The 24,874-nt window shown below is 35.2% G+C and overlaps 4 protein-coding genes across 7 annotated transcripts in view; 1 reads left to right on the forward strand and 3 right to left on the reverse strand.

Moving 5' to 3' along the window:
* LOC123563266 (uncharacterized) overlaps positions 1–5,911 on the forward strand; it is a 64,462-nt gene extending 58,551 nt beyond the window's left edge. For both annotated transcript variants that reach the window (XM_053530579.1, XM_045355974.2), the window contains exons 14-19: positions 744–830; positions 1,057–1,255; positions 2,238–2,387; positions 3,311–3,402; positions 3,673–3,743; positions 4,378–5,911. In XM_053530579.1, the coding sequence (XP_053386554.1) occupies positions 744–830; positions 1,057–1,255; positions 2,238–2,387; positions 3,311–3,402; positions 3,673–3,743; positions 4,378–4,567 (789 nt within the window). In that variant the 3' untranslated portion in view covers positions 4,568–5,911. The remainder of the gene's footprint in view (positions 1–743; positions 831–1,056; positions 1,256–2,237; positions 2,388–3,310; positions 3,403–3,672; positions 3,744–4,377) is intronic.
* Positions 5,912–5,965: 54 nt separating this feature from the next.
* LOC123563269 (uncharacterized) lies at positions 5,966–24,749 on the reverse strand. Of its 3 annotated transcripts, none has more exons than XM_045355981.2 (9): positions 24,664–24,749; positions 10,953–11,056; positions 10,019–10,087; positions 8,197–8,241; positions 7,776–7,910; positions 7,316–7,523; positions 6,963–7,052; positions 6,686–6,775; positions 5,966–6,577 (listed from the first exon to the last, which is right to left on the reverse strand). In XM_045355981.2, exons 2-9 carry the CDS (start codon positions 11,048–11,050, stop codon positions 6,290–6,292), a joined length of 1,023 nt encoding a protein of 340 aa, XP_045211916.1. In that variant the 5' UTR covers positions 11,051–11,056; positions 24,664–24,749; the 3' UTR covers positions 5,966–6,289. The 3 variants fall into 3 exon arrangements, with proteins under 3 accessions (XP_045211916.1, XP_045211915.1, XP_045211914.1); XM_045355980.2 differs by lacking the exon at positions 24,664–24,749 and adding an exon at positions 11,327–11,441; XM_045355979.2 differs by lacking the exon at positions 24,664–24,749 and adding an exon at positions 11,250–11,358.
* On the reverse strand, positions 14,576–17,407 carry LOC128548907 (uncharacterized). The gene has a single exon (XM_053524539.1). The coding sequence runs from the start codon at positions 17,405–17,407 to the stop codon at positions 14,576–14,578; it is 2,832 nt and encodes a 943-aa protein (XP_053380514.1).
* Positions 18,607–19,287, reverse strand: LOC128548911 (uncharacterized). The gene has a single exon (XM_053524551.1). The coding sequence runs from the start codon at positions 19,285–19,287 to the stop codon at positions 18,607–18,609; it is 681 nt and encodes a 226-aa protein (XP_053380526.1).
* Positions 24,750–24,874: the final 125 nt, after the last annotated feature.

Raw genomic sequence — 24,874 nt, forward strand, 5'->3', positions numbered from 1 at the left:
GGTTAGATTTTGATATTTTCCTGACTGATACATATAATGATAAGCTATAATTGAAACTAAAATTTTCAAGATAGCACTATATATTATTGAGAAAATATAAATTAAAACAAAAAGAACGAAAGATATCAAAATTCACCAGTTTTTAACAGTTTTTTTTTTCTTAATAAATCTTTTAGATGCACGGTGGCCCCATATTTTTTCCATTTTATTGCATTTTTGTATGTCATTAAATATGCAAAATATTTTGAAAATCTTAACGTCAGATTTTTTTTTGTAGATCGAAATACGTTTTCTTCTATTGAAAATAAAGTGGGTGGGGTAATTATGTCATCATGTAAAAATGAAAGAGATTTGTTAGTGACATTTATGCTTATATAATACTGACATCACCTTGTATTCATATTAACCTGTAAGACCTGAAATCTCTATAACATTAAGTGGGATATTATATGTTTTATAAAGTACCACCATTTTTTTCAATTTTACAAAATTTCAGAAATGCTAAAACAGTGGGTGAAGAAAATACCCTATAAAATTAAAACAATTACGGTGATCTGTTTTTGGAAACTAATGTTCTTCAAGCTCACAGAGCATGAAAAAAAAAATTCAACGTTAGAAAAAATTCGTTCCTACATCCTTAATTTTGTTTTGCATCAAATATCTACAGAATTAACAGAACTAATTAGTTCAGTATCTCATTTTATATTCTATATTTAATATGCTCGATTGAATATGAATTTCAGATGAAATTTGAACAACGTCGAACTTTATTTGGAGGTTTTAACTTTGTTGTTCCGCGAGACGATCCTGAAGTGACTGCAAGAGATTTTGTAAGTAATACGGAAGATAAAATGAATGGATTTCTATAAACTTGAATATAAAAATATTAACAAGGCGTTCTTTGTGAAGATGTGAGTGCAACTGTAAAGATAACTAATTTATTTTGCGGTTACTGTTTTGCATTTAACACTGCTTTTGTCATACATTTCCGCGACATTTTTTTTTATTTCAAATAAAGTGACGAAATTAATATAACGTTCATATTACTCTTCAAAGGCTCACATGCAAGAAATACTTGATGATTCCAACGCTAAAAACTATGAAGCAATGAAAAGAAAGGAACAAAATCCGTATGAAGAAAGTCTCAATAAACGACTTTTACCGATTGGTTCACGAGTGAGACGAGGCCCTGATTGGAACGATGGAGAAAAAGACAACGATGGACCGGGAACCGTAATTGGACACAATCTCTATGGTATGTATAAAATTTGTTCTTGTTGTTTCGATTAGTTGTCCAAGATGAGCTTCTGCAAGATTAAGAAACGCCTTCGATTTAATCAAAATCACACAATGCAATGTTTGACTGTCATGTAACAAAAACGAATGTCGAGTAGAACTCCACTTAAGCCGTAGCCTAGTGTGATATTGATATCAAATGTCTTCATAAAATATTATTACACTGAGAGTGCCTGGTCGACCTGGAAGTGTAAATTTGAAACAAGATATAAAACTATTTACGAATTATTGTTTATGCGGTTGCAAAACAAATGAAAAAATAAGTTATTTACAAAATATATTGATTTTATTATATTTACATTATTTCATCTAAACAAAACAAATTGTGTATGTTTGACCTAGCATTGAAAATTTATTCAATGATACGTAACAAGTTGTCAAATACGTTATATCTGTAAACGATATTATAACTCGACTTGATGCAAAGACGGCGTAAACTTGTCCAAAAGTGGATTTATAGAAGGATTTCTTGTGTCAGTTATGTTATTTGCGGAAGATTGGGAGGTCAGCAAATTCTTTCAGGCACTGAAATAAAGAAGACAAAATATCCTTCTGGAAAAAATTGTCTCTATGGTGGCGTGATAAGGTGTTCTTATATGCCGTAATTAACACTAAATCATTAACAGTATATATTGGAGTACTTCATAACAAATGAAGAATAGTATCCTATTAGTAATGACTGTAATGACCTCAAATCATTGTCTATTCCCGAAATGTGAGAAAATATTCTGCATCTCTTTTTATTTTATTTTCTGTACAAAGTCATAAAATGCCATTGTATATAAAGTTCCCTATATCTAACATCACAATAAAACACCCATTTATAAGTCGTTAAATTTACCGGCATCATTTATGTACTTTAAGTACTCGAAGCAAGTAGCTTAGTGTATTACCTTGATGCTCGTTAATAACCATGCATGAATATTTTGTTAATATAACAGTTAACAAATTATGGGTAAACTGGGACAATAATGACGAAATTCGACAGTACAGTTATGGGGAATGGAATTATTATGGTGTACTTCCTGTTGAAGAGCCAAGAATACCATTACCCGGACAGCCACTGGATGTTGGTTGTGTTGTTTCTACAGGCAAGTACGCGGACTAAATCTTAAATTGATATGCTATTATCTCTGAATATAAATCAGATAAGTGTCCTTTATCATACATAAGTGCTTAAGACTAATTTCACTTCATTTTGAGAGCAATTGTTGGGTTCTAAATGATACCGTGTCATAATAAGCCTGGTCTAAAAAGGTGAAAGTATTTCATAACAGTTTCCAAGAGCCTGCGACATTGTTGCTTGCATGGTACATTCACCGGCAGTAAACAGCATGCAAGACATGACGAATGCCTTTATTGTCAACTGTTTGATATATTTAATATGTTTACACATTTCACCTATTGAAATTGTCAGTGAAAGAGATTACAAATAAAACAATGAAAATAGTTGAAATAATGCAGAAAATACAAAGAACAAATAAAATTAATGTCTATACCAGAAATAGTTAATATATTTGTTTGTCTGCTAATAGTTTTATTGTTGCTCTGCGGTGTCTAGTTAACTTAATATTTAAATAGTTTTGTTAATTCCGCCTCTATTTGTTGAAATCTCTACTGATATAAGATCACTGCTTAGTTTGGAAAAATATGCAAAAGAATAAACAAATGGGATTCTAGGAAAATTTTCTAATTGTTTGGAATATTTCTGTTACATAACAATTGCTCCTTGTGATGATTTGATATGTATGGTATGTTCAATTATTTAACAACTTGAGAATTCAGATCAAAATTTACTGGCGTCTTTTAATTTTTTAAGCAGTTTTAGATACGTATGATATCAGTTACGGATAGTAATCGGTTACGGATAGTGCATCGGTTATTACTTGTGATCGTATCTTATACAGTCAAGACACATGTAAATCATGTAAAGAATGGAAACCCTGCCTCTAATAATGTTTGATATTTCAGAGTCGGAGACCTATGTTATAAAGAATAATTTATACATTTATAGGCAAGGACTGGAAGAGTGATGTGGCTTCACCTGGTAGTAGGGGTGTGATTATAAAAATGGGTGCAACAGAATCTGGGATCAGAAAGGCACTGGTAAGCAATGCCATATAAAACTTCAGAATTCTGATTTTTTAAATACCTGTTTACGATTTTTATTTAGTTTTATCATTAATAAATATAGTTGACAGTTATTTCGAGAATGAATATTAAACTAACTAACAGAATATCAAATTAAGAGTTGCCAGAATGTTTAAAATAAAGTACTCGTACTTTGACGTTCATATTTAAACAAAGTTAATTAAACTAAAAAAAAACATATAATCACCTTATTGCAATGTAATTCGTTGTTATTTTTTAATGCAGGTTCATTGGGAAAATGGGAAAAGGGCAGCCCATTCGTACGGTGACGACAAGATATATGAAATCAAATTATGGTTAAGTTTAAAAAACACTTTTGACTTTATGATATATTGCCAACATTAAAATGAAATCTAAAAGAAAACCATTAAGAAGCAAATAACGCAATAAAAATTATTACTAATCGAGTGTGTGTTGAGAGTTAGGTCCTTATGCCCCTTGCACCTGTTTGAGAGAAACTCTTTGTTGATTTAGATATATTGAATGGACTCCGTTATCCCGAAGTACCAACTCTGAGTCAAAGTGCGTAATGGCTCTTTTTACAACGCTAAAAAGCTTTAAAATTCCATCGTAAGTTAAGAAACGAATCAAGAAAAAACTAACGTAGCTAACTGAGTTTCTTCATGACAGTTAATAAAATGTTCGATATCTCTCACAGTGGCTAACGGGAAGTTAATATACATGATATATACTTGAATGGTCTCTATTATCTAGAAAGACCCAAATAAATGACGTACTTCGTTTGCTCTCAAAACATTACGAAATACAGAGCATGCATTTGATCTTTGTACTTCATGTTAATCTTTAAAAAGAATAATTTACAATATAAGTCAAAAGTTTGAAGAAAAAAGTAATTTATTTCATTGGTACAAGCTCGAGTACATTAACTAAAATATTTTTATAGAGACGTATTTGAAAATCTTTTTTCAGTATGACAGATACGAGTGTTCCAACAATGCAAAGATCACCAAGGTTACCAGCAGTTCCAGGTACAGCTCAGAGGCCAGCCATACAGAATCGACAGACAATACCAGCTATTAAAGGTCCAACAACGTCAAGCGGAAATCCTGCAATACAAGGCCAGCCAAACCGAAAGAATAAAAACAAAAATAGTCATTGAATCTAATGCTTGCTTACTGAACGATATACAATTGCTTCTTTGAGCCACTGCGGTAACAAGCCGTGTTAGGAGAGTATTTCACATTTCATTGCCTGTTATGAACAAGACTTATTGTACTTAAACAAATGCTGGATCCTAAGGTCTATGTTGAAGCCCGATACCGAATTAATTGCGTCGTTATTTCTTGTATTAAATACATTATTTAACCGAAAGCATCACGAAATAAGCTGAAGAGGGTCCATGTGTTCCTCGAGTGAGCGACTTCGGTCCATTTGAGCTTCCATGTATTTTGCTATCAATTTTCTGAAACAAAATCGTTTCCAGTTTTATCAGTGTTCACTTGAATCTTCAGTGGCAACAGTTTAGCCATTCCGGTGTATTTGTTGATATGACATAGTGTTTAATCGCTTCTAATGCAAACACATAAAACAATATCATCCATCAAAAGTACAATATCTTTGTATTTTTATGTCACAAGGAAATGCCATTAACAAATTTGTGTTTTCTATAACTTCATTATTTTCATCAGTTTTCGTAAGTTTTGTAGCAAACATTGCAGTTGCAGCGATAATGTGTAAAATGCATGCGTATTTTACGTGTGAGACATAGAGAATCTGTCATTGGTCTTCGGTTAAGATGAGAAAATCCCACCCCGAGGGCTGTGCCGAGTTTAAGACGTGAGCGGTCCGCCCGAGGGTTGGGATTTCCGATCTTCACCGAACACCAATGATGGATTCTATTTCTCACTTACCACAACAGAAACAATCAAAACAAGCATGAAAATATGAAACTATTTAAAACGCGGGAAACTGACGTCCATAAGCAGAAGTGACGTCATGACATTTCAGTGACGCACAATAACAAAGTTCCGCTTTAGTTTTATCGTTTGTAGCGTAACGGTACGTTCTTATCATAAAGTAATGAATTTTGAATCGAGGAAAACACTATAAGGAACGCAGAGAAAAGATAAAGGTACCTGATTTTTAATTATTTTACATAAATAATATGTATATCAGTGCATGAAGTAGTCCGTCACAGGAGTGTGGGATAACCCATGTGAGAAAAGATTTTCCAGCATTTCTAAAAATAGTGATTTTTCTGTCCGATAAGTGAGAAAAATACTTCTTTGTAATTTATATCAAGTTGTTTCTGCTCTATGCTCAACCAATTTAGGCTTATCATCCAGTAAGACTGGCTTGATTTTGTATGAAAGTGTCGTTATGCATTCTGTACAAAACAAGGAAATATTGTGCTTTACATTGATAAAATATTTTCCTTTACATGTACTCTAACTTTTTTTACGCATGCCATAGATATATACATTATATTATTTATAAAAATAGAGCATGTCGTTTTGTATTCAATTTGTTTATTTTGCAAAATTACAGCATACTGAGGCAAATGGATGTTTGGATGTATTTTAAGTGCGGAAATTCATGTCATTCTCACAAACTTTTGGATAAACAATTAAGAAAATATTGTTTAAAAATAAATCCATTGATTCTTATCCTTTCCATGAAGTCCTTTACAAAAGACATCAAAGCTCCGTCAGGTTTCTAAATATTACTGTACATACTGTGTTCAAAGATTTAATTAAGCTGCCATCATACATCATAATCTTTCGTTAGTTGTACGTAATTGTAATCCAAACATATTTTACTTCTAAAAGCAAACACACAGTATGTGTTTAAGAGTCCTGTCAGTTGTGCAAGTTTATTGTCTTTACTCATGGAACTCGGCAATTCCTTTCGATATGAGCGATCCTCCTTCTTCAAGAAGCAAGGCAGGCCATACAACGAAAGAAACGTGTTTGCCCCTGTGCTTGTAAGCCTTAAAGTCATCATGTGCATTCTCTGTGTGCTTCAAAACCATAGACATTGGAGGATCTTGTATTACCATCAACCAACATAACTTTAAACATTCCTGCGTAAACTGTATAACTGTAAGGTCATCTAGAAAGTCCGCTTTTGTCTCTTTTGCTGTGAAGTACTCCTTCATGATAGTTGCTATCTATAAAAGAAAAGAAATTAATTTCTTTTGAAATATTTTATCATAGCTACTTAGGCAATTATATAGTTTCGCAATGATACTGAAATACAAGTAGTTTATAACACTTGCCTCATTGTACCTTGGTAGTTCATCTTCTGCACACATTTTTCGTTCTTCTTTAATGCGCTGCAGTAGGTCACATTGTAGCTTAGTGTCTTTCTGAAAATATAAAGTATATCATTCTAAGTTTATAAAAAAATAAAAACTTATTCATTCACTTAATATGAATGAAATAAGTACAAATACGTACTGAAATTTTGAATATTGCAACCATTTTCAGTTACATTTCGAAGCATTACGATATATTTATACACAAGTACATAAGTATACACATTTAATTACTTACTTTTGTAATTACTAGTGCAAGTATTTTCACGCCGTCACTTACGTCCGCTAACTGTGTATTAGCCTTGTCTTTGCAAAACATGAAACATTGCTGAAATAAACTGCGTTTGTTTTTAAAGAATACATACAAATGGCATATTTAAACACATTTACAACGTTTATTTGAATGTAAAAATTGGTGTCCCTTTCATCAATAATCTGACATGGTAGAACATTTTAAAAAATTTGAAAGTCATGCTTTTAGTAAATTATTACACAATTCAAATCGAATGATCTTGTATCAGTTTGAAACATAATGCTACATTATTGAGGTTCGTCAAAAGTCTGTTTTAGTATCTTAGGAACATTGTTTACTTCTAAAATTCCTAACAGTATGCCAATGATTTCGGGTTCCTTCTTCTCTTGTTTAAAGCAAGTCTGAACAGCACCATACGCATCTGTCCATTGGTTGTCATAAAGTTCTGAAAACTGTTCTCCTATTTTGGTCGGTCGATTGTGATCATTCAGATCTGCTATATTAGGATTTCCATCTTTTAAACGGCTTGACATGATAGCACTCAGTCTGCAAAGCAAAGAACATACAGCTAAGTTTGATAAGGTAATTCTCTATAAGGTCTGGTCCTGTGGAACCATGAAGTCCATTCAATGTTTAGGCTTAACTGAGTTCTATAGACTATTGAGACAGCGCTAAAGGGCGTGAAAGGTTTGTCTGCTGCTATTATAATTGGTCCTGTCAATGCTGTCAAAGGAGCTGTCAGCTATCATGTATATGATGTATAGCTAATTTCCGGTATAGGCTAAAATAATATCTTACCGTTTCAAAGCATCTTCTTTTTCAGCTACTTCTTTCTTTTTGTCGGTTCTTTCCCGTCTGAGCTGTTCTTGGAGTGACTCAATTTCAATTCTCTGATTTTCATAGGGTTCTTCAATTTCCTCTAACAGCTTTAACCTAAAATGTATTGCAAAATACTTTAAAGTTTCATGCTAGGTAAAGTTAAATGAATTTAATTGCATGCGCGTAATGACTGATAGAAAATCTAATAAGTTATATGTCTGATAATGCTGTTATAAACGTAATGTCCTAAACTTGTTAAATAATTTAAGAATTAACCTGATGTTTTAACAAGTTAATATTTTAAGTTACAAAAGAGAAACAATACTTACTTTTTGTACGATAAAATTATTCGTTACAGGTAACAGTCGATAAAAACTACAATCGGGCTATTAACTTATACCTGTTTTGAATCCACTTGTCCACCTGGTTATTGTCTTTGATGCTTCTGAAATGGCAAAATGGCAGGATGTCGTGCTAACAAAGCATTGATACACGATTTGCTAAAAGTGAATATGGAGCACCGTGGACGAGAGAGTAAAGTGTTGACTTTGAATATCTTGATTCCTACCTCCGTAGGGACACAATGTTAATTAATAAGTTTAGTTTTATAAAACGTATCAATAATGCCATTCGGACGTACATTCATTGAGTTGTGACGGTTGCAAAGAAGAATCCGTAAAAGAAGAAGTCACATTATCAGTAACTCCCAAATGACTGGAATATACTTTGAAAGTATCGAATCGATGAAATTTAAATTATCATTACTCATTTTAGTTGGAATGGAACATTCGTCAATAGATTTAGTATAACTGTGTGAATTTCATATCGGGTGTATGACACTGCATGAATGACGCGGTCGTAACACGTATATTAACGTCGACAATCTTCGACTTTACTAAGTCAAACAAACGAATGTATATGAAGCTGAAACAAACATACTATTACCGTTGCATCGAGAAATGTGCACTCGTTTTCGCTAATTGACAAAGTACGTACCGCTAGATTATAATGGTAAAGGGGGATGTGTAAAGAAAGGGGTGGGGTGTTGAGTGGAAGAGAAAAAAACAAGAATGGATATTCAATAGTTAAAGCTACGATCCAGAATCGCATCCTACCCAGACCACGAACCACATCAGCATAAACATGGGCGAATACAATACAATCAACTCCCCCCACCACCTCCTCCCAACCACACACATACCTACACACACGCGCATACTCATAGCAAAAACACCAGTTGGGAGCTCCAGTCAGTGTATGATAAATTCATAAAAAGTAAGTAGAAGGGGAAGGAGCAATACCAAAATACAATACAATATGCATACTATAAAATACGAAACGAACAAAAAGCAAGTTGAAAAAAAGGGGCACGGCACCGCCTTGGAACAGTCAGTAACCTATTTAAAGAGAAATGGGGGGATTTAAACGCCGAAACTCTTCAATATTTCTCTACTTTTGCAAATTTGCAGGATAGGCGCCTAATAGCCCCGAGCCCTGACAAGTGCAAACGTTAGCCGATAAAATTATTTAATCCTGCGGGTGGTACTACTTGTCACATGGGTACCGCACCAAGTTGCACTCGTTATGTTATTTTTTATTTTAGGATTCCTTTACTGAACTGTCACAGTTCAATGAATTTAAGTCCAATTGTTATTATTGTTATATTTTATTCCATTGAGCATATGTCAATATTTGAACTAGATAACAACAAATAAGCAAATTTGAATTTGGAATACATGATATCCTGATCTTTCTCCACAAAAACAGCTGGACAGTCGTGATATGACATAAGCTATTAAAGTGTGACATAGATTAAACAGAATAAACTAATTATATGATTGGTAATGGTATCTTCTCTCTGCTTAAGTACATTTTCGAATGCTGTAACCTTTATTTATGCAAGAAGAAAACATGAATGATAGAAGTACAAATATGTTCACCTACATGTGTAGAAAAACTGATTGCTTTAGTTATTTTTGGCATTGATGCTTTAATTCCAATCGACAAATGAATGCAGCAGTCAGTTTATTATTACACAAACTTTTATTTAGATTAACCAGAAACAAATCGCAGTTAAACTATCTAAACATTTTATTATCAAAATGATATCTAAAATCAGTACGTGACTTGGGCGATAAATATTTTCACACTTGGCAATAAAGTATTAGATTTTCGTTTGTATGTTGACATAGATTTTTTAACCTTACGTTTAGTTTGTATACCTTTCAGTGGACTTTTCAAGGTCTACGTAATTCCTGCGCCTTCTTCTAGGCCGATAAAATTCTAGATATCTGAAAACAGGTTCAGTTACATATATAAACATGTCACTCTACTTAGTGGATTGTAATAACTAAACATATATACAAATGATTGTAAATCGTTTTTGTACAATAAATTTTTGTACTAAATGACTGAATAGCTGAACAACGTAGTTGGACAGATCATATTTACTGAAAACAAAACTAGTTATTTTGACAATAGATTGACAACAACTGTTCATACATGTTTTGAAATTTAGAAGGTGTTGATGTTAATAACATAAGTATTAAACATTTAAAATACCAAATGACGTAAAGGAAGAGTTTTGTTCATTTTACTATCTCACCCTATTTCTAAATGGTCGGTATATGAACATACAAGTTCTGTTTTAAGGAAACAGGGGTGTTCATCCTGATCTTTTACTAGAAAATAGTTAAATATTACACATACATTAAATGCTCGTTTTAAGTTGGACACAACAATGACGTTATTTCATATTCTTGTAAATTAATGACAACTTCGCTTATTTCTTTGACTTTTGAAACATGGGTTTGTCATAAAATGAATAAATTTATCTGACGGCACGGTTTCTTCGGTTGAAAGTTTGCCATTTCATTAACAACACATTGTTATGAGTGCGCCAAATTTACAAAATTGGCAAAATACCAAATCACCCCAAGGCACTCCAAAACCCACAAAGACACTTCAAGACACCTAAAAATAATTATCCTATTGTTTAATATAAAGATGTCAAACTTTCTTAATATTAGAGACATAGTAACTCAAGGGAAACAATAAAAAAAACTTAGCTGTGATAAAGGAGTTCCAGTTATTTCCCTGGGTGCCTTTGGGTGAAAAGACCTTCCGAAATGAGGGTTACATATATGTATTACATACCCTAAACATTTACTTATCAGCACACCAACCACAAGCAGAAATAATAACGCTAATACAGCCGTCTCTATGTAAAACACAAGACCAATACAGGTTTCCATTGTCTCCTAAAATTTAAAATCGTCCATAAAATTGTAACACTTGTTTAATTCCGAAAAACATAACGTATATAAAGTTATTTAAAGCATGAAAACAATTACATATTTGTTGTAATAAAATTACATTTATAATCTATCGTTTATAATCTTAAAGATAGTGTTATCAACAAACAAATGTTAAATGTTGACATTAAATTACTACCTTTGATCCAGATTTAAAACCTATTTATAACTTATTTTTCTATTTCTACTTTCGATTTGAATAATGCTATAATTTACTTCCTTTTCCTGTTTCGTAAACAATTCTATTTTAATCTGCAAGAAAGGTGAATTCCCAAAAAATACTGTTTCATTTATTTAGTAGTAACGAATCGAATTCACTGGGGCGGCACTTAATAGTGGAATAAAATGGGGGCAAGGGACAGTAAATTTGAAAACTCCACAACTCTGCGCTGATACCAGTGCGAAAAAAATCATAAAAAATCCAATTTCGAAAAATTCAAGGCAATTTTTGAGCAAATATCTCGCATAGACATAGCACTTCATTATGTGACATTTTCAGTCTGCCGATTCTGTTGCTTCTGTGATAAAAACGAGTAAAACGCAGGTTTCAGGACACTAAATTTTTAGACAAAAATGGCCCAAAATGCACTCCTTGCGCGACCTGTACCGTATTATCTGCAAATGACTGACCTAAAAAACATGCATATTTTTAAAGCATGTGGCCAGACGAAAACAATGGTGAGAAGAAAAGTATCTCATAACCGCTTACTTTTTCCGCAAAATTGAGCTGAAGCTGGATGGATGGAGGACCGTTTCCAATTCGTCTGACTTCCGTTACCTCAGGTAAAGTTTTAGACACGGCCGTCTACATGGAGCTAGGAAAATCGATACATGCACATATTTATTTTACACAATAATCACTCGTACGCAGGAATCCTTAGTTCTATAAACATCATAAATAACCAGTTGAATATATATGCCTGTAAAGTACATATGTCTATTTTATTTAAAAAACGTACCCGGGCCAAATGCGAAACTGGCCCCTGCCATTAAATTTTCTACGAGGAGCTTTTAATTGGGGTAATAAAAAGCGCGCGTTTGATAGGTTCTAATTTAGTACGCTCAAAGTAATCACTCTTGCTACGTGTAGCGAATGCCCCAGTTTTTAAATGCTACATAATATTTTATTCTATTTTTGAATGATAACAAATATCCGTATCATTTAAATCATATTTTATTTTCTTAAACACCTTTTTACTTCTATTAATCCCAAACTGAAAAATAACCTTTTTCTTTTAATATAATACACCTATTTATAGTAATTTCAAACAATGCAATTCACATAAAAAGCGTGAAAAACATGAACAAAAGTCCGCCGACGCTGATCCGCCGGTAAACATTATCATTAAATTAACACACATCCGCCATGCCGGCGTATACATATAAATGAATAATATTGCATACTTTGCAACAGTTCAAATTTATAATAAGTTCGCGTACTTCGCGACACTCCCATACCGGAGATTACTCAAAGTCATCTATGTACTCTTGTTCAGCTGTTATTACAGAATCCACTTCTTCATCACCAATGTAATATGTTTTCTTCGTAAAAGTTAATATCAACGTTTGTGTTCGGGTTGTGACATTCGAGGGCACTAATGCCGTGGATATCTCTTCTTCTTTGAGATATTCATCAGCACTGTTTTCACTTATATCTCCATAAGACCTTTCTTCTATGACTATACAGTCATCACTTTCATTTATATCACTATCACTAGTAATGGCATCATCACTTCTACTAATGACATCACGAACACTGTTGACATCATCAGACTCAACTACATTGTCGATCTTATTATCAGTTTCACTTATGACGTCATTATTATTTGTACTCGTGACGTCACAAACGTCATCTGTAACACTGCTGATGTCACTATAATCCAGTTCATCAGCATCCATTTTTTGAAATGTGTTATCATTATTTATCTGTTGACCTAATTCTTCAGTATCAACAGTATCAGATACACTCTGAACAATCACTTCACTTTCTCCATGGTGACACTCTTTTTCAATTTTATCTACTAGTAATTCATTCACTTCTGATTCATCATGATTGGAACACATGTCAGTTTCGTCGTTGTTCTCTTTGTTGTCAACATGTGTATCTGCTTGAAGTAATGATAAGTTATAATCGCTAACAGTTCCAACAAAGTCACGTTCTTCAAGCTCTCCATTTTGTTCTGCCAGTAAGCTAAAGATGCTTTCATCATCACTAATTTCTTCATAATACCCATGTTCTTTAATATCCCCTCTAAGTGCACAACACGCCTTTTCCCTCGCCGTTGCTGCATCATGTTTATGTGTCAATATCAAATGTTTGCTGAGATAGCTTCTCCTGATAAATTTCGATGAACAATTATTTTCTGTACAGTTCCAGAACTCTATTGCTGTGTGCTTTTCTTTAATGTGTCGTTTTAGATTTCTCATATTTTTGTAATATTTATTACACGTATCGCACTGAAACATCTTCGACAATTTTAAATTATGTCTTTTACAAATGACAGCCTTACAATGATTTACTCAATGTAAAATATCTTCTGAAAACCTCGTGCAAACTTTATTGTCTTTTATTTATAGATACTTTTGTTCCGCCAAGCGATTTGCACGTGAATTTCATGATATTGTTTAAATATAATACTATGCTCCGCCGCAACAAAAATGTCCACGTGAACTGCATGGGAATTAATTTTACTTTGCTCCGCTAGAAAGCAGTATTCACGAGAATTTCGTGTAAGTACATTTTTATTGAATATGCTCCGCCGAAACAAAATGCCCACGTGAACTGCATGGGAATTAATTTTACTTTGCTCCGCTAGGAAGCAGTATTCACGAGAATTTTGTGGAAGTACATTTTTATTGAATATGCTCCGCCGAAACAAAATAAAACTAAAACTACGATTTTATATGCTGTATAAACAGTTTCGTTAACTGTATTTATGACAGTTGGTCCTTTATTTTTTGTCTAGCACTTTCCGCTGCTGTTCGGGGTGTCCTTAATGTCTTTCCAGCTTCATCTGTAGTACCACATTTATCACTATGAAAATATGTTTCACCAGCACTAGATGACGTCTCAATAGGAAAAAGTAGCTTAAGGGGACGCCCAAGCACTTTTCCTGAAGAAACTTTAACTTTTGCTGATCTAATTTTACCGTCACGGCTTTGAATTAAATTCACTATTTTTCCTAACTTCCAACTTCCTCTAGGCAAATCCTCTTTTAGCAACACTATGTCGCCTATACTTGGTTGATCAGAAGATTGAATTCTCCCAGTTTTTAATTGTGTTTGAGTCCTTTCCCGAAGACTCAACAGGTAATCGTTGCGCCAAATTTGCCAGAACATGTTAATCAATTTCTGACCCTTTTTCCAAATTTCTAGAAGACGATCACTTGAACTATAACAAGCTAAAAAATCAGAATCCATGTCATCTGCTTCCAATTCCGGAATACCTGTTCTTGGGTTTAATGTTTAAAAATGACTAGGCGTTAATGTGATGCTGGAATTTACGTCATCACCTACGTAGACAAGAGGTCTTGAGTTCACGACCGCTTCCGCTTCTTTCACTAATGTTTGCAACTGAATAAGTGTTAAAAGTCTTCGGCCTAACGTTTTTCGAAACACTTTTTTTACTATGCCTACGAGTCTCTCGTAATAGCCTCCCATCCACGGAGCAAGTTCCGTAATGAAATTCCAAGTGATTCTGGAGTTAGACGCATACGTTTGAACTTCATCACTATGGAGCGTTCTGTTCCATATTCGATCTAATATTGAACTGGCAGCTTTGAAATGCGAACCATTATCACTGATCAACTGAACAGGGGTGCCTCTTTGAGAAATAAATCGTCTCAGGCACATTAAAAATTCTTCAGTAGACATATCAAGCACGACTTCAAGATGCACGGCTCTAGTCACGAGACAGGTGAATAAACAAACCCACACTTTCTTTGGTGTATCATTTGATTTCACATAGATGGGACCCAAGTAATCTAAACCTGTTCGTGAAAATGGCCTACATTCTGTCACTCTAGATGGAGGTAAAGACGGCATCGGCGGCATCTTATAAGGACCTCCGTCAAAGCGTCGACACACTGTACACATATGTAGAACAGACTTTATTGTTGCTCGACCATGTGGAATCCAGAATCTTTGTCTTGTTTTTGCTAACGTTTGGGAAACACCACTATGCAGAATTTCTTTGTGTGTTTTGTCAATGAAAAGATATGTCAAACGATCTTTTCTTGGCAGAAGTACTGGATGTTTGGCATTTTCACTGATATCCGCATTCTCTAATCTGCCTTTGCATCGCAGTAGTCCAACTTCATCAATATGAAGACCTAATTGTTGTTGCAGATTGTTTTTCTTTGCACTTCTAATTGACTCAAATTCATCAGCAAAGTGTTTTCTTTGAACATGTAGTAACCACATTTCTTCTGCAGTTTTCATTTCAGAACTTTTCAAGCTTCCATTTGTGTAAGGTAACTTGCGTATTTTTTGTATAAATCTTAGAGCCAAAGCTGTCACTCTTAGCATTTTTGTAACAGAAGAATATTTTTCACTGTCGATTTCAAAAGGAGATGAAAACACACAAGAATTTTTATTTTCACGGGTAGAAATTTGTATCATAACATTTTCTGAATCATTTATTTCCTCTTTTGCGCAGGAATTTCTTTCACATACGTTGCCGCTGTGTTTCAACCAAGTGCTTTCTTGCTCATGAAGCCACCATGGACCATTCCACCATAATTCAAAAACACTAAGTTTTGTTAAGGAACAACCTCTAGAAGCTACGTCCGCCGGATTCTGATCTCCTGAAATATATTCAAACTTTATTTTTTCATCTGCCTTTATTTCACTAACTCTGTTTCTCACGAATATGGGCAGATCTTTATATGATTTAATCCACTGAATAACACACTGAGAATCCGTCCACACGTACATGTTTTTAATATCTAACTTCAGTTGATCACGCACAAATTTCAAACATCGGACACCCATAAGAACAGCCATCAATTCTAATCTGGGTATAGTTATTTCTTTTAAAGGAGCCAGTCTGCTTTTAGCAAACACTAGATTCACTTGTGTGTCTGATTCACCTTTTTGATGAAGATATATTGACGTAGCGTAGGCGTCTGCGGATGCATCACAAAAACACAATAAGGTGTACTCAGTATTTTGCCTACACGTATACACTGCCATGGACCGAGAAAATGAGAATGCTGTTATCTCTTCTAGGTTCTTTTTCACGCTCGACCAGGTATCAAGAATATCGATTTCTTCTAGTGGATCGTCCCAGTCAAATTTTCTCTTCCATATAGTTTGCAAGAGAATTTTTCCTTTTAACAAAACTGGACTTAACCCCAGTGGATCAAAAACAGAAGCAATCTGTTTCAAAATGATTCTTTTTGTTAAGCTGTTTATTTCACTCAAGGACTGTGGTACACTTACACTAAGTGTATCATTTTTAGTGTCCCAGGTATTTCCTAATATTTTGATAACCGAATGTTTTGCTTTGTCCTCTGATGCAATTGATTCTAATAGGTCAGAACTATTTGAAGCCCATTCTCTTAAATTCATGGAGGCTTCACTAAATATCCTTTTACTTACACTATACAAGTCAAGTGCTTCTTGCCATGTGTCAGTGCCCGTAATCACATTATCCACGTAGATGTCATCTTTGATTTTGTTGGCAATACTGTTGTTATAAGATTCCAAGTGACTTTCAATAGTTGCTCCCAACAAAAAAGGACTGGAAATAACACCAAATGGAACACGACAAAATCTGTACTCCTGTACATTTTCTTTATTTACAAAAGGCCGTTTTATGTCTCTTATCCAGAGAAATCTTGTCTCGTCCCGCTGGTTTTCTTGTAGCCCGATTTGTAAAAAGGCCTTCTCTATATCTGAAACCACTGCCACTTTATGTAACCTGAAGCGCATTAATAATCCACAAAGATCACTTAGTATTACTGGGCCTCGATACAAGCATTCGTTCAAACTTTTGTTCTCTTTTCTAACTTTCGCAGATGCATCATACACTACACGTAATTTCGTTGTAGTTTTTTGTGGAGTAATCACAGCATGGTGTGGAATATAATGTATCACTCCATTTTTCGTGTTGTTATCTACCTTTTCAATTACACCTTTGCTAAGTTGTTCCTGTATCACGGTGTTGTATTTCTCAAGAATCTCAGGCTTGTTTTTCATTCTTGCTACATTTGATTTCAACCTTGAGAATGCAAGATGTCTATTTTCCGGTAGTTCTGGATTTTCTTCTTTCCATGGCCAGGTCACAAAGTACATTCCATTTTTATATCTCAACGTCTCTTTGAATGTCGCCAGAGCAACCTTATCACTTATTTGACTTTGATTTTCACATTTAGTAATTCCCAAGGATTCGATCCAAATCTGGCTTTGTTGGAACAATCGAGTCGACACTTGAAAACACCTTTGTTGCACTGATATTTGTTCCGTGTGTAAGAATTAGCATGTTTGTTTCATTTTCATTTTCGCGTGTTTCCTTTGTTCTGCCTGTAAGTATCCAGCCTAACTTTGATGCTAGTAGGTAAAGTCCTGATGTAACCTGAATCTTTTGTAACATAACAATATCCAGGTAATAATCGTTTCCTAATAGCAAGTCTACATTTGCTGATGTTTCTGCTGGTTCAAGTGTATCAGCCATATCTAAACTTTTCAATAGGTGCTTTAAGTTTTCATCTGTAGACATGTTTATTTGTCTTTGCTGTATGTTCTCACTTATGACTGGAACAATATTTGCACTGATTTCAATATACTCTCCATTTTTTAACTTTAAGCACAATTGTGTGGCATATGTTTTAATAATCTTCGGTTTATCACAACCAAATGTGACTAGCTTTATTTCTTCTTCCTTGCCTTTCTCTACACCGAGCTTCTTGGCTAATGACTGTGTAATGTAAGTTCTCTGGGATCCAGAATCAAGTAGTATTCGTGCGTGTTCTCTGGCTGTTCCTTTGGGGTTTTGCACTTCCGCTCTTGCTGTTTTCATTAAAACCATTTCACCAGATGAAATTAGCACGTTTTCCTCACGTATTTCACTATTCTTAGAAGAGCCTGTAGTCTCTGAACTAACCGCACAAACGTCTGTCGATTTGAATTTGTTTGGACACAAACTACGATGGTGAACGTTTAGTCCACTACAGTATACACAACTTTTATTCCCTTTACATTCATCTGAAGAATGTCCCACTTTCAAACACTTATAACAGCTTCCCTTTAACTTCTTTTTTCTTTCATCAATAGTGCGAAAAGTAGGACATTCGTCACTCCAGTGTCCCTTTCCACAATAACGACATTTGTTAAACTTCGTGTTTACTGACTTCCTTTGTTCGGTAGTAACTAGAGCCTCGGCAGAACCTAGTTTTCCAGAATTGTGTAAAAAACTTGGTTCTCGAAACTTGTTTCCGTGACCATCTCTCCCTTTCGGCGTATGTCGACTCAGAGAATTCTCATTTGATCGATTTCTACTTGAATCTGATATTGATGATTTTTTTTTCTGCTTTCTCACGAGCTGTTACATAACATCTGAGTTTGTCTCTAAGGATTGAGACAGTCCACTTATCCACTGTTCCTTTTTGAATTTCTAGTTGAAGCAACACATGTTGAGGAAGTTTTGAACGTATCATTGAAACAAATACGTCCTGATTGATATTTTGATGAAGCACTTCTAGACTTCTAAGATGTTTTTCGACTTTGTCCAAAAGTATTCTCAAACTTTCTGTTTTGTTGCTTGCTGGATACAAATTTATCATCTGGTTATAGTGCAAGTCAATCACTTCTTGTATATTTCCAAAACGATCTTTCAGAATTTCGATTGCCACATCATAATTTTCTTCAGTAAGGGCAATACCCATTATGGCCCGTTTTGCTTCCCCGTACAACTTATTCCTTAGATATGTAAACTTCTCGACGTTTGAGAGCATTTTATTTTTATGGATTGTACACTCAAATGAATCCCAAAACTCCAACCACTTAAGTTTATCTCCACCGTAAGGTAGTAAGTCTAGTTTGGGTAATTTTACTGATGATTTCATGTGTTCTTTTCTCTCGTTCATTTCTATTAGCTTTTGTTGTTGTTTCATTTGATTAACAACAATATTTTGTAATTCATATTGTAATTCTACAATTTGGCTTGCACTTACCATTTCTTCGTTTCTTTTAGACTCTTCTTCTTTCTTCTTTAGATTTAACTTTTTTTTTTCATTTTATTAAGTGCAATGCAATTGTCCGTAACCTTTTCACAAAGAGAACAATCCTCTTCAAGTATACTTTGGGTGTAATCAGCTTCTTCTTCACTAACTGCACTTGCTATTTTATCCGTTTGAATTTCAAGTTTCTCAGTATATATCGTCATTTTCTCTACACATTTTTCAGCACTCTCTATGCATTCATCCTTGTCACTGAATTCTAAATCACGTTGCAATATTTCTTGTGCAGTTTCAACTTCCGTTTTCAAGATGTTGAAAAATCTTGTCCTAACGCCTTTTAAATACGATATTTTCGACATTTTTCCTTTTTTTTTTTACACTTTTATTCACAATCACAAGCACTTATTATCGGTGTTTCTTTGTTCCCGGGTTCCGGAGCCAATTATGTAGCGAATGCCCCAGTTTTTAAATGCTACATAATATTTTATTCTATTTTTGAATGATAACAAATATCCGTATCATTTAAATCATATTTTATTTTCTTAAACACCTTTTTACTTCTATAAATCCCAAACTGAAAAATAACCTTTTGCTTTTAATATAATACACCTATTTATAGTAATTTCAAACAATGCAATTCACATAAAAAGCGTGAAAAACATGAACAAAAGTCCGCCGACGCTGATCCGCCGGTAAACATAATCATTAAATTAACACACATCCGCCATGCCGGCGTATACATATAAATGAATAATATTGCATACTTTGCAACAGTTCAAATTTATAATAAGTTCGCGTACTTCGCGACACTACGTACACAAATGTTTCAAACGTTTAATCCAATTTTTAAAGCCATTTTCAGACACATTTTTAGGTATACCCAGCATGCATTGATAAACAGGGCCTGTTGTGAGCTATTATGTTTACTAGCTAAATCTATGGAAAAAGAAACAGTCACAAGGGGCTAGGTCAGGGGAATATGGTGCACGTGGAAGAACTCGAACTCTTTCCTTGTTCAAAAACGAGGTCACAACAGTAGACTTATGTGCAGGAGCGTTGTCTTGCAGCATGGATAGGTACTTAAACCCAGTGTGTGGGCATCGTTTAAAACATTTTTATTTAAGTTTCTTCAACTCTTTCATTTTATGAAATAATCCAGCCACAGATTTTCTATTTGGTACAACAAGTTGCATAATCGTACCACGGAAATCAAAGAAAATAACAAAGTTTAACATTGTTTTCTGAGCACCCATCAATCTTTTGGTAATTTAGGGGAGGGGGGGGGGGGGGGCGGCAGTTTTTGGTAGCCAATAGTTTGTTGTTAATTTTCCTGGTAGGCTCAAAAAGTGTACCCGTGTCTCATCTCAAGTAATTATGTCAGAAAACTACTGATTTCTATTACATTTTGGAAACATTTTAAGCAGATTATTGGCTGTTTTAAGTCGGACACGTTTTTGCTTGTCCGACAATAAATGAGGGAGCCATCTAGCTGTAATGCGTCTCATTTTCAAATTACGTTTTAGTTTGCGGAATACACTTGCGTCTGAGATAACAACTATACTAGCTATCTGTTGAACAGTTAGTATTGCGTCAGACTTAACCACATCACATATTGTTCGACCATATTGTTAGAAGTGGCACCACAAGGACGTCCAGGTTTTGGTGCCTCATAAATGGAGTCAAAACCGTTTTTAAACTTATGTAAAAATATGTAAAGCGCCTTTGAACGTGTTTATCATGAAAAGGGCGCTATATAAATCTGGTATTATAATATAACAATAACTTCTTAATCCACCTTGTGACTGTGGCATACGACACTTTATTCTGCCCATGAACATCGCACAATTCCTCAAAAATCACGAAGCTTCCGCCTTCTTGTCATATAAAGTCTTTAAAATTCACTTTTATTCCATCGAAAAGAAATGACACAAACATAAAAAGTAAACCCGTATTACAAATCAAGTGAGTGCAAAGTGTAGCAATCGTTATATAATACGCAACAAAAGTATGTATTATGCGTCTTCATTTATTTAGCAGAATTAAGAAATGTATAGATCTTCGTGATCTAAACAGTTTTAATTTTGCATGCTGTTTATTGTGATGGCTTCCTGATTGAAACAAAATAGATAAAACAACAACCGGGCATTTTGTACATACACTATTGGCCTTTTCCAAATCAGACACTTTTTTAAATTCCGTTTCAATATACAGTCGACATCGTACTTGCGACCACCTCTATTCAGCGACCAATCAGAATCCCTCCCGAATGTTTTCAGAACATAAATTCATTCCATTAAACGACTTTTTTATTAAACGACTAGTGACCACATTAATGTAGTCCCGACAGGTAAAATATTCCACAAAAGTATCTATTAAGCAACCTGGTACCAAATTCCCACCTGGCATTTCTTCACCTGTGTACTTGGCGAGTATGTTTTGCACCTGACTGAATGCAATTAACATTATTCACGATCTTAAAACATATTTTGAAATCATACATACAGTTTTCCCCATCTTAGCATCCACATCGGCTAAACGCAGAGTATAAAAATAACTTTGCTCTTCACCTGACTGAAATTCATTAAGAGACCATTCCATTAAGAGACCACTTTTTAGCAGTCCCTTGGGTGGTCTCTTAAGACAGTGTCATCTGTATCCGTTTTTAAAACTATACATAAAGTTGTTTGGCCATATTAGCTGTACAAAAATTATAAATCTTTCAACCGTGACGATCCGGCAGTCTTGCGCCTGGTACGTGCAAGATTTCAACACATTGCACGAGGAAATGTTTGTAAACAATAATATCGATTTTCATTTTCATTTATTATTCTAGAATTCTATTCACCCTGGGTCGAGTGCGGGCGGTCGTGGGTTCGATCCCCGGCCGCGTCATACCAAAGACGTAAAAAATGGTACTAGCAGCTTCCTCGCTTGGCGCTCAGCATTAAAGGGATAGTGCTAGGATGTGTCAGCCCGGTGTCAGTATAATGTGACTGGGTGGAGTATCATGCCACGTGTCTACGGCGTGATATTCCAGTGAGGCAGCACTATAAAGCTGGGCATTGTGCTCACTGCTACAAGTAGACACCGTCGTTTATATGACTGAAAAATTGTTGAAAAAGACGTTAAACCCGAACACACACACACACACATATTCACCCTGGGTGTGTTCGATTCGGTCAAGCGGGAGTACACTAGTATTACACTCGCACATGCGCAGTTTACTGTCGAATCGAACAGGCCCGAGTCGGGTCGAGCTGAGAGTAAATATGATTTTTTAAATCAAGAGGACGCATCTACATTAATTTGATCAATTTGCATTGTTTCTCAACATCAGCTTCGATGCAAATGTTAAACTTTATTAACAATCGGTATAGTTTGTGCTGCATGCTAACCTTTGGCTTTAGGCTGCTATGCTGCCATTTTGGATTAAGTCATACGCACATTTGCCCGACTTCACTCCCCATTGCGGGAAGAGCATATTCTTGACCTGTGACCTCGACACTAACGTTGCACTACTCGCGTTCGATTGGCGGCAGTGTGAAAAATCCGCCCGATTCTACACCCCCCACTCCTTGATAAAAACAACATAATTTAGCTATTAAATATTGTAATGGTTAGGATGAATGGTCGCGCAACCGGCATGTTGCACGCCGGACATTCACTCAGACACGTAAGTAAACCTTACTTAAACTTTAATATTGAGTTATTTTCTTTACAGGTTGCACGAGTCTTTTGCAGCCATATGTTCACCATGGCTAGCCTTCGGCAGAGGTTGAACGCACAGACCGAATTGATGATGAGCCCAGGCAGCCTCCCAGAAGGGTGACAACGCCTGTACATGATGCACCGATCATTACAGATCATCTTCGAGATCGTTTCAAGACCTCAATTTGCACCGCGAGGGCGACCAATGGACCGAATGCTAGTCCCGGACATTGACAAACAGTAGCCATGCCGCCCGTGAACAGCGAATAAGAGCTGGGCTGCCATTTAGAGGACGTATTCTAGTTTAATCTTATCTTATTGCTCTCTGTTTCAAAGATACACACAACAGTACATAATACAGTTTTACCACTTAACAAATAACAAAAGGATCGGGCTTCGAAGAATTTCAGCATCAGCACACAGCTCTTCCAGTCTATGGGACTTATTCTGACACCACATCACAAACAACAGTGGGAGCGATAGGCCCGCCGGCGTATGACACGAGCTGGGTGGTCAATTGTCCTGTTCACCGACGAGAAACGGTTTAACTTGTACCACAACGACGGAAGGATGCAATTGTACAGACGTCGAGGTGATTGAACAACGGGTGTGTGTTTCAACGAGACCAATATGGCGGAGGTTCATTGATGGTATTGGCCAGAGCGTCGTTACACACCAAGCCAGTCTTGACAGTTGTTCGCGAGAACCTTAATGCAGCTAGGTACCACCAGGACATCTTAGTCCTTGTCGCAGTTCTGCACCTACAAGCCGGTAGAGATGGCGTGCAATTGCTTCGAGACAGGGGACTAGCCCATACCACTCGTACGACACAGATATTGCTGCAACAATAGAAAGTGCGACAGCTGCTTCAATGTTATTGAACATCTGTAGGACGAGCTGGACAGACGAGTACAGCCCCTCGCAGACTCCGTAAACTGGAAAAGGCAGGAATGGAGGAATATTCCCCAATGGGTCATCCGGAACTACTTGCTGCCGATGAGGCAGATGTGTGTGCATGTAGTGAGAGCCATGGGAGTACACACGAAGTATTAATTACTCAGACGTACAAATTTTTCTGTGATTCAGTTACTTTTCAAATTTTTGGAATTTTGCGTTTATGCGACTTTGTGAATTCGGACTTTACAGTGATATTTTTTATTTGTTAAGTTTTATCAGCTGGGATTAAATTATGGGGCAGTAAGTCTAGTGTGTTAAATTATTCATACTCAAAATTTGAACGAAATCTGTCCGCAAATAATCGAACTACATGGCATATAGGTGTCGGGTTAGAAATGGCCCTAAGTGTATACACTAGTCTTGCAAAGAAAGTGTATGTGTAAAAAATATTATTCGTCGTATTAGTATTTATTAATAAGTGAAGAAGTTGTTACTGGTTTAAATTACTGCAAACTATCAAGGAGATATAATATGTATATGCTACCAACTGAAGTAGGTATTTTCTTTTGTATGTAGTGTTATTGACATGATTAATACATTTTATATTTCATGCATTGTTTGTGTGTGCAACCGGAATATATATTAGTACCCATTATCTTTGGTTAAGAAAAGAGTGGTAATAGTAAAGTGATAGTATAAAACTGTTTTTAAAAGTGTATGAATTTGCAGTGCCTCTTTCTTTTTCATCGAAAGGCATTATCTACTTACCGAGTATTGTTTTTCTAATTATGTTCCTTGTGTTTGGAACATACAACCATATGCAAATATTGTCACTTGTAATTTGTAGACGTATCAGACATGGTCAGACATTACTTTTAAACTGAAATTCGCAATTAAAAATTAAAATAAAAATCTGAAAATCTTCAACATTCAACATAATAATGCATATCTAGAAATTGGTCAATAGAGTATCATAAAA

This window comes from Mercenaria mercenaria, chromosome 2, assembly GCF_021730395.1.
Source record: "Mercenaria mercenaria strain notata chromosome 2, MADL_Memer_1, whole genome shotgun sequence".
In the NCBI taxonomy this organism is placed as follows: Eukaryota; Metazoa; Mollusca; class Bivalvia; order Venerida; family Veneridae; genus Mercenaria; species Mercenaria mercenaria.

What these genes read in the sequence shown, in the direction of transcription:
- LOC123563269 (XM_045355981.2), bottom strand. Translation starts at nt 11,050, where the DNA reads ATGGAAACCTGTATTGGTCTTGTGTTTTACATAGAGACGGCTGTATTA. An exon ending in GACAAGTGGATTCAAAACAG is followed by an intron (nt 7,911 to 8,196) that starts GTATAAGTTAAT and finishes AATACATTTTAG; the next exon opens with GTTAAAGCTGTTAGAGGAAA. An exon ending in TACTGTTAGGAATTTTAGAA is followed by an intron (nt 7,053 to 7,315) that starts GTAAACAATGTT and finishes AGTTTATTTCAG; the next exon opens with CAATGTTTCATGTTTTGCAA.
- LOC128548907 (XM_053524539.1), bottom strand. Translation starts at nt 17,407, where the DNA reads ATGTACTTTGTGACCTGGCCATGGAAAGAAGAAAATCCAGAACTACCG.
- LOC128548911 (XM_053524551.1), bottom strand. Translation starts at nt 19,287, where the DNA reads ATGGTAAGTGCAAGCCAAATTGTAGAATTACAATATGAATTACAAAAT.